Source organism: Argentina silus (genome assembly GCF_951799395.1).
Source record: "Argentina silus genome assembly, chromosome: 4".
Classification (NCBI taxonomy): Eukaryota; Metazoa; Chordata; class Actinopteri; order Argentiniformes; family Argentinidae; genus Argentina; species Argentina silus.
In genome coordinates, this window is record NC_139658.1 from 10,905,236 (window position 1) to 10,915,624 (window position 10,389).

The following is a 10,389-nucleotide window of genomic DNA, read 5'->3' on the forward strand; positions in this document are numbered from 1 at the left end:
TGCTACTGGATGTCCACTTCACAAAAAGCGATCCAAGGTCAGTTCTCCCAGCCCTCAGGTATAACTGTTAATAACGTCCCATAACTGTTTGATTCCGGAATTACCGAATGCAGGTTCCCGGGCCCGCTGCCTGGCCCTGGTGCATGGCGGTCTGCTGGCGGTGAGTATCCCAGTTTGCGCTGCTTCAACTTCTCCAACCGAGGGAGAGATGGGATAGAAAAATGGGGGATTCGGGAGAGGAAATTGTAGAAGGGCTACTGAATTTGAGAATTTCTTATGATTTTCAAGATGAATCATCGACCTACAGAAGCTGAGCTGTTAGAAATAGATCACCGGGACTACCGGGGCGAGCAACCTGGTGGCGTTGCCATTTGTGAATCGAGCGCAAACTTGTTATTGTAGTGGACGAGGCCTGGTCACTGAAGTTTAGCTAGCTAGCTAGCCCTCCAATCGATTACATTGCTGTTAAGCTAACGCATTCTATGTCAACGGGGAGATGTTGAAAATCTATTAGAATGTCTAGCTGAACTTTCATGGGGACAGTTTTTTTAATTTTGGAAGAAAGATACCACCGAAACTCCGTATTGCTAGCTAGCTAGCTAAACTGTCAGCCTGAGCCTCTGTATCAGATGTCACCGGCTAGGTAGCCGCTAGTTAGCTAGAATCGGTAGCCACAGCGTACTACTTGAAAGTTTCTCCTTTTATCTTTGGCTGTCTGTATGTTGTTACATGATCTTGATTGTTCTACTCAAAGCGAGTTTTTTTTTGTGTGAAATTGCACATTAATTATTGACCACTAAAACAAGCCATGTAGCTACAGAGCGTCACCATCCAACCATTCCATACATACATAGTACTCTGTACTATGCCCCTTGTCTAGTTTTCTTTCTTACTTATGGTAACTGCGCCCATCGTTTGGTTGTATGTTTCACCCATATGTCAATGGTAGGCCTATTATCAACTTCAACATAAACGTAATGTATAAACAACAACACAAGCACTCAACTCCAAATAAGTAATGATTTCAAGCTGATCTATCCCCAGTGCCCCCTTCCCTCTTTGCCATGAAATAAAACGTCAGCCATCTAAAAAGCTTTCAAGACATTACTCTGAACGAATTGATATTGATTGTTAGGGTTGGGTGGTATCCACATTTTCTTATTCATGATTTTACTTAGATATATGATCGATGATAATATTGTTCATTGTTGAAGTATGGTGAAGTGCCAGCGTAAATGACTGAACAGCAGCAGAGTGTATGGCTGGTGTTGTCAATAGGCCTAGTCTGAGTGAAACAAAGACAAATGTTTCCACTAGATGGTGCTTTATCTTGCAAAAAGCAGGACACTGCACTTGTAATTATGCACAACACATATCGGACTCATTTCTGTAAGAGAATGATATTCGATAATATCTAGGCTAATATCTGCCCAACTCTACTGATTGTGGCTATTGATGGTTTAAAACCACTGCTTCTGACTTGACTCTCACAGCCTATAAATTAGCCCATATTGCTGTCCTCTGTCTTTACCCAGACCCTCTATCGCCCCACATAATGTTCGCTTGCTAAGGATACTGAGTCCAGGATTGGTACATGGTAAGTGGGATGCTTGGCACGACACGGCTGAAGTCACCACATTGAAGTTGAGATTTAAAACGGATAGGGCGAGGTAAGGGATGTGGTTACAATCCCACTTATCAACCGTCCAGGAATGGGACCTGGTTTGTGATGAGTGCCTCAAAGAGCCATACGTATTGGTACAGTTACAGGCTTAACATATTAACTGGGTGATATAGGCCAATGCAGCCCAGAGAGACAGGCAGGCAATTAGCACGGAATATGTCCTGGTTCAGGGTAACAGGTTATATGACTAGTAGCCTATGCATGAGATTGGCAGGGGTTGCATGGGACTTTGTGGTTGATAAAACATGGGAACAATATGATGTATTCGACTATTTAAAAAAAACACGCAAGAGAAATGTATTTGTGTGTGTGTGTTATAGGCTGAGTGTAGCTGAGTAGCATGAGGATGGATAGTTTGGGACTTCAGGCGGTAACCCTCAGTGATGCCTACATTGAGCAGGCAATCAAAGGTATGAAACCCTCTCTCACACCCTCACAAACTACTCCAAAGTATAACACTGCTAAAAAAAAAAAAAAAAAGTGTAAGAACTCACTGCACTAAAGTATGATTGATAACACACACGTTGGAAACGAAGGTGGCAAAATAAACCGGCATGTGCCAATCGAACTCCAATATGCCATAGAAGATGGTTGAATGAAGTCTCTTCTCCTCTCTCTCTCTCTCTCTCTCTCCGTTCCTCAGACGGTAACCTGGTGGAAGGCGACACTATCCAGTTGGAGGACGGTACAACAGCCTACATCCAGCAGGTCACAGTTCAAGGTCAGTCCATCCATACCCCCGAAGAGGGAAGAAGTGTGTAGAGACTCCAGCACTCGATGGCTAACATTGACTTTTGGTTGTTGTTATCCACCCAGACCCCTTGCCGTTTGAGGATGGCCAAGCGGTGCAGCTCGAGGACGGTACAACAGCCTACATCCACCACTCACTCAAAGGTAAGAATAACAGTTTGGAGGGGGGATAAATGATCACTTTATTGACAAGGCGCCTTTCTTACAGTGGGCTTGGTAACCTGGGGCCTATATCATTTGAGCCCTTGAGTCACTGCATCAGGTGTGTTCCGTCAAGGCGAGAACAGATGCCTGCACTCCCCCTCTAAAACATAGGCATAGGAAGTACAATCCCTATCCTGTGGTCCTCTGTGGCTCAATTGGTAGAGCATGGTGTTAACAACGCTAAGGTTGTGGGTTTGATTCCCACTGGGACCATATATACTGAAAAAATGTATGCACTCACTGCAATGTAAGTCGCTTTGGATAAAAGCGTCAGCTAAATGGCATATATTATATATATAACCTTTGACCCTTGCCCCCCACCCCCCCCCCCCCCCCCCCCCCAGACGGGTATGACCCCAGCGCGGTGGAAGCGGTGCAGCTGGAGGACGGCAGCACAGCGTACATCCACCACCCCTCCGGCCTGCAAGGGGGGACCACCATCCTCACCCTGCAGCCGGGGGGGGCGCTGGATGAGCAGGTGACTGCAGAGGACACCGTGGACGGAGACACCATCGCCACTCTGGAGAGTTACGCTGTCAAGGTCTCTGGACAAGATTCTCTCTCCTGATCAATTTCTCTTCTCTCTTTCTCTTCATTTGCTTCTCTCTATGGATACACACACACACACACAAGCAGGCGCATGCACACACACACACACAAGCAGGGACGTACACACGCACACAGACACACACACACACACACACACTGTGATCATCTTAGAAATAAGTCCCACAATGTCACGGCACGTTGTTAAGTTTGACAGAATTAAATACGACATTGGATTGACTGAATTAAAAACAATAATTATACCAGCCGGTAATCGGTCCAAAACATTGATTATTCCTGTGATGTATTAGTCCAACCTTTCCCCTTTTCTGTTCCAGATGACAGGGAACGAGGTGGAGGTGGATGATGCTGTGAGTGCCAATGGGCTCCAGGAGCATACCACTGTACAGGTGCAGAGGGGGGAGCGGGGGTGAAAGATGATGAGGCTGTCTGTTAAAAAACTCTCTGAGCATATACATATCTTGAGCATGATTGTGTAACAGTCTTTGTCTGTCTGTCTCTCTTTCTCTCTCTTTCTCTTTCTCTAGGTGGTGTTTGAGGGGAAGTCCTGGGGTTCCCCTAAAGTCCAGCAGACGGCTGAGAAGACCTTTCGCTGTGACTATGAGGGCTGTGGGCGTTTCTACACCACAGCACACCATCTCAAGGTCCCTCAAACACACACACACATACACACACACACACACACACACACACATACACACACACACACACACTACCTACACCGAGCCCCATCACCTCTAGGTGTCACACACACACACACACACGCCACACACATACACATAAATAGTCTACACCACAACTAGAACAGCCCTGCTATAGATGGTATTTATACTAACATCTGAACGTTGTCCTGGTGTTGTCAGGTCCACGAGCGGGCTCACACTGGTGTGCGGCCGTACAGGTGTGACGTGCTGTCCTGTGGGAAGGCCTTTGCCACGGGCTACGGGCTGAAGTCCCACCTGCGCACACACACAGGAGAGAAGCCTTACAAGTGCCCAGAGGGCATGTGCTACAAGGCCTTCAAGACCTCTGGAGACCTGCAGAAACATGTTCGCACACACACAGGTAGGACACACACACACAGGTATGACACATACACCCATATACCCACACAGGTAGGACGCACACACACACACACACACACACACACACACAGGTATGACACATATACCCATATACCCACACAGGTAGGACACACACACAGACACGCACACAGGTATGACACATACACCCATATACACACACAGGTAGGACACACACACACACACACATACACACACACACACACACACACACAGGTATGACACATACACCCATATACCCACACAGGTAGGACACACACATATGTACACACACATAGGTGCCCTATTCCACATTGACCCCTAGCTCCTATCCCTAGACACTCCTTGAGATCTGCGAGGATCAGATAGGTTGGATGGAACCATACTTCTTACAGCGATCTGCCAAACATACTTTCACATTTACACGACTTGGGACAGCCGTTTGATATGGAATGAGATCGTACCTTTCCCCCCTCCCCCCTTCCTCCTCCTTTTTCTTTTGATTTCTCCCTCCTTTCTCCCTCTCTGTGTCAGGTGAGAAGCCGTTCAAGTGTCCGTTCGAGGGCTGCGGTCGTTCCTTCACCACCTCGAACATCAGGAAGGTCCACATCAGGACCCACACGGGGGAGCGGCCCTACATGTGCCCGGAGCCCTCCTGCGGACGAGGCTTCGCCAGCGCCACCAACTACAAGAACCACATGAGGATACACACAGGTAAGACACACACACAGTCTTTCACATACACACATACACACACACACCACGGCAAAAACAATACGTACAGATACAGGGAAGTGAGATGCGCACACACACACACACAAACACACCAACCAAACCACATGAGAACACACAGACAAGTGAGATACACACTCTTGCACACACACACACACACACACACACACACAAACACACCAACCAAACCACATGAGAACACACAGACAAGTGAGATACACACTCTTGCACACACACACACACACACTTACATGTGTACCGTAAATCTATGTGCCACCCACTTGAAGAATCATAGGAGGATCGTCCAAAACAACAGAGACAACCACACACACAGTAGCGATGACTAATGCAGTTCTGTTGACACAACACAAGTTAAAGGGACACTTCACCCATTTTTAACAACACATTCATTATATCCAGCACAATACCAGTGTCTACATACGGTATGTGAAAACAGCAGTTAGGCAAGATATGAAAAAGGTCCTCAGGAAATTACCCCTTATGATGTAGTTGGGGGTAAAACAATCAAAAAACAATCATTCAGTTATTTTCAGAAACAACAATGAGTTTCCAGCCAGTGGGAGTGTGCTTGTGGCTTTGTAGTTTTGAAAATCAATGAATTAAAAAAATGTTTTACCCCCCCCCAGTGACGTCATAGGGGGTAATTTCCTGAGGACCTTTTGTCGAATCTTTCTGACTACAGAACGTAGAAGATTTTAGTTTTCACATATGTAGACACTGGTATGGTGCTGGAGATGTTCATGTTGATGATGTTGATGTTAACAACTGGTGAAGTGTCCCTTTAAACACTTGATATTCAATGCTCTCTCTTTCTTTCCTCCTCACCCTATCTCTCTCTCTCTCTCTCTCTCACCCCCTCCCCGCTCTCTCTTCTCCTCTCAGGAGAGAAGCCCTACATGTGTACAGTGCCTGGGTGTGGGAAGCGTTTCACAGAGTACTCCAGCCTGTACAAGCACCACGTGGTACACACACACTGTAAGCCCTATACCTGCAACCACTGTGGCAAGACCTACAGACAGACCTCCACACTGGCCATGCACAAACGCACCACGCACGGAGACTTCGAGGCTGCAGAGGACGTGGATGGTACGTGTATACACACATACACACACACAGACTTTGACCCCATAGCAATTGTTTGATTTCAAACCCAAACTGTTGGACTATAGAGCTAAAAGAAGACAAAATGCTTCCTCTTTCCAATACTTATGGAGGGCACTGTATATGAATAGTTGAATGCACCATCCCATATTAATTGTTTGAAATCCAAACTGTTGGAGAATAGAGGTATATATACACACTCACACACACCAACACACACACATATTCAGTGCCCTCCATAAGTATTTGAAGGAGGAAGCATTTTGTCTTCTGGACAAAATGCTTCCTCTTTCCAAGACTTATGGAGGGTTGAATGCACCACAAGGAGCAAATTCAGACTTAAGGGAGAATATTCAGTATGTCTGTCTCTGTGTGAGCAGATACAGAGGCGATGGACACAGCCCTCGACCAACAGCAGGCCTCCTTCCTGGAGGGGGCGGAGCAGCAGGAGGAGGGCAACGCAGACTCCCAGGATATAATTGGCTCACAGGTAATTCTGGTTTTCTCCCCCTTGATTTGATTGGTGTGTGGATGAGCGAGTCTGATGAATATCTGCTTAGATTCTGATTGATTGATTGATTGTTTTTTTTGTTTGAACATCGCTTATTCGTACATTTCAACTTGTGAACCCAGAGGACGAAGACGTTACGGACGACATCTTTTAATGGCCGAACGTTTTCATAACATAAGATATCATTGAGTAGCGTTGGTACTGTATCGGCCAAGTTTGGGTCCGCTCCCTCTGAGGGTTCTGATCTGATCCGACCCGCAGATGAGCCTCTCTCCCGAGGAGCTGCAGGCAATGGGCGCCACCATCACCATGGTAACCCAGGACGGCACCACCATCACCGTGCCCAGCCACCAGACGGACCTGGGCGCCGTGGGACGCCACCACATCACCATGGTGACGGGGGAGGGCAAGGAGATGCAGTCGGTAGGTCCCCCCTTCTGCTGGTACTTAATATTATCGAACATTGTGACATTTTGAGCTTATCGTGATATTTAGAGAATATAGTGTTATTGGTCTCTTCCAGAGATAGTCGTAAAACACCAAATATGGGCATCACCGCAATTTCAGCGTATCGCGTTTTTCAAGGCAAAGCAGAACTAGTGAAAACATGTCTCTTGGTTTCACCAGACTATTTACACGACAAGCAATACCTTCTATGTACTGCAGTGCAGTCATTTACCCTCAGTCCAGCACGTCTACACCACACCTCAGCAATGAACGATATTATCTTATATTGTGACATCATCTAAAGTCATATAAGATGAGAAGAAAAATGCGATATCGCTCAACCCCACAGCTAGCCATAAACCGGAACACGTTAACCATAATACTGTCGTTGCTGGCGTATGAATTGTTGTGCTGACAACGTTTGTACTTTGTACTCCGTCCAGGTTGCCATAGTGACATCCGAGAGCATCATGACAGGCGTCTCGGGGGGCTCTGGCCCTCACTACCAGCAGGTGGCGCTGCTGGCCACGGCTAACGGCACCCAGATCGCTGTCCAGGTACAGTACACTGGCTACATCTCAGTAGGCATCATGCCTGGGCTTGTCTTTCACGTCAGTGCATATGGAAGAGATGTGTCTATCCCCATGATCTTGTGTGTGTGTGTGTGTGTGTGTGTGTGTGTGTGTGTGTGTGTGTGTGTGTGTGTGTGTAGCTGGAGGAGCAGCAGACCCTGGAGGAGGCCATCAGCATGGCCACGGCTGCCATCCAGCAGGGAGAACTGGTCCAAAACGGTGACATCTCTGACGGAGGCTGCTGACCAGACACACCCGCTACTACTCCTCCTTACGCCCCCAAAACAGGGCACCTTTCCCTGGGTACGAACCAGAGCACGCTCCCCCTTGAGCTCAAACTAGCTCCAGAGCTCCACCTGGAGACCCAACTCTTCCTTGAACGACAGAGGGAACGGCGGAACCATTTGGAACCCGAGCGGAACTGTGAACAGCCAATCAGAAAGGGAGAGCCAGAATCCCAGAGGCCATCGTCATGGAGACAGGGTTTCCAGAATGTTCCGATCCCAACATGAGCAGACCTGCCTTTGTTTGTTTGTTTATTTATTGTTTATTGATTGTTTGTTTGATTGATTTGATTGACTCTCTGCTGCTTCTGAGAGGCTGAGCCAGCAGTAAAGCTACCCTAGCATTGGTTAACAATTTCGCTCCACAGTTTTGATATACTACTGCAAGGATGTTTCCTTTTGGGTTTTTGGGTTTCTTCTGTGACATTTGGAAAGATGACCCATACATGGCTAGGACTGCGAACTGTTCTCCAATTTAAGTTCTACTGGTCTAGAACTCTTGATGACGGAGTTGTCATTCAGACAGAGAACGTGTGAACTGAACTGCTTGCTAGTTCAACCTGAAACACTCGCAGATGTGTTTTTAAGAGACTGCCGGTGTGAAGAGCTTAAAGGCTTGCTTGTTTGTTTACATCTGTACGAACATAAACTGGTGTAAAAGCACAGTGTCACAGTATCAAGGAGATACCTCGTTGTGACATCTTGGTCTGTGCTGAAGGTGTATAGATGATGTACATTTGTCAATAAATATGCTTTAACTTTTCTGTAAGTGTGTTTCGTGTGTGTTTGAGCCAGGGTCTCTTTTATGCAATGGTCACATGAATCTGGGGACAAAATCCGGAAGTAAGTACCAGCAGTACCAACTTTTGAACACAGGGAGGCAGACAGACCCCTAGAACACAGCAGCACAATGCACATGATTTTAGAAGGCCACAGTTGATTTAGTAGATATTTGCTCCAGGGCATAGCTACCAGTTGTTGCATCGGAGGGTTCATAAACATGATCGACTAGGAGCTTGTGAGGAATAGGGGAGACACAATTGCAATGAATAACTAGACATTACAATATCATATCAGAGCAGAAATGTTACATATTCTTTTGGGGAAAATACATGAATGTGAAAGGTTGTATTCTAAGGGTTGTATTCTAATAAACCGTCACCAGAAGAGTTTTCCTAGTAGTGAGGCAGGATTGTGTAGTATCTCCTAAGTATTGACCTTTTTCAAAAATGATAATTTACTCAATTCATTCAAGTTGCTTTGAGGAAACAAAAGTAATCATGCCAAGAAAGACACAGAGATTAAAACAACTCTAAAGGAGCTCCTATTGAATGGCAGCATTCCACCACTGGTGCTCTCTCTCCCCTTCTTTCTCATTTGTTATGGTTTGCCACTTGTTGTGCCCTCACCCACCCACCCACCCTCCCTCCCTCCCCCAACCCTCAATCCTCACCCTCACTGTCTGTCACACACAAAGAAAGGGGCAGATGGTTGTAGGCACAGCCCTGTCTCTGTCTCCCCTCCCCAGGATGCATGCATTCCAGCCCAGCCACGCTCTAAGTAGTTGTCGTCACCCCCCCCCCCACACACACACACACCCCCACCCCTTTTTAATCAGTAACTTTGGTGGGTTGATTGCTGGGGGGGTAGCCGTAACTTTTTAGTAGATCGTGTTTGCCTCTGACCACTGATATGAAATCAGATATGTTTTCACTCTGGTTCTGGTTAGGATTGGGGGCAGGATGGAGTTTTCAACAAAGCAATTATTCACATCCCAGGTGAACTTCATAGGCGATATGATATTGCCTTTGTGAGAGGTTGGGGGGTAGGGTACTTCATCTAAGATCTGTGGATAGGGCCATGGCGACTTCTACTTCAAGATATTTATTTAGGCTAGCCCATTTTTTAAGTACGTGTGTGTGTGTGTGTGTGTGTGTGTGTGTGTGTGTCTGTGTGTGTGTGTGTGTGTGTGTGTGTGTGTGTGTGTGTGTGTGTGTGTGTGTGTGTGTGTGTGTGTGTGTGTGTGTGTGTGTGTATGTGTATTTTAGTAGTTCAGTCGAGGAGCAGATGTGAATGCCATAACAAACCAGCACAAGCCAGATCCTATGAAGTTTGTTATACTGGCCTGGGAGAGAGAGACAAACATTGAGCCGAGATATGGTGATCTGGCTATCATCCACCGTTCCGGGTCGAAGTCGCACTTAAAACAGATCTAGGATCAGTGTACCCTCCCCCCATCCTAACTCAAACCAATATGAGTACAAACCAGAAAAAAATGGTCTTAGATCAGCGTCTCTAGGTATGTTACACACCCTCGCAGGGAGGGCCCTAAAACCGCTGTGTTTATCTGCGCCAGCTCCAACCAAACAGACCACATGCCAAGCCAAACCCTTCCTTGTCCTCCTCCTCCTCCTCCTGCCACCCCTCCCTTCACTCCCCACCACTTCCCCTTTGT

General features: G+C 46.8%; 1 protein-coding gene across 2 annotated transcripts; it reads left to right on the top strand.

Annotated features, from left to right (window-relative positions):
• Nucleotides 1-120: 120 nt before the first annotated feature.
• znf76 (zinc finger protein 76) lies at nucleotides 121-8,697 on the top strand. Of its 2 annotated transcripts, none has more exons than XM_083668588.1 (14): nucleotides 121-160; nucleotides 2,005-2,094; nucleotides 2,328-2,405; nucleotides 2,501-2,578; nucleotides 2,983-3,179; nucleotides 3,523-3,594; nucleotides 3,733-3,849; nucleotides 4,069-4,270; nucleotides 4,801-4,980; nucleotides 5,902-6,105; nucleotides 6,501-6,610; nucleotides 6,893-7,054; nucleotides 7,522-7,635; nucleotides 7,791-8,697. In XM_083668588.1, the coding sequence occupies exons 2-14, from the start codon at nucleotides 2,025-2,027 to the stop codon at nucleotides 7,893-7,895; spliced, it is 1,689 nt and encodes a 562-aa protein (XP_083524714.1). In that variant the 5' UTR covers nucleotides 121-160; nucleotides 2,005-2,024; the 3' UTR covers nucleotides 7,896-8,697. The 2 variants fall into 2 exon arrangements, with proteins under 2 accessions (XP_083524714.1, XP_083524713.1); XM_083668587.1 differs by lacking the exon at nucleotides 121-160 and adding an exon at nucleotides 537-1,597 and having other exon boundaries at nucleotides 1,650-2,094.
• The last annotated feature ends 1,692 nt before the right edge of the window (nucleotides 8,698-10,389 follow it).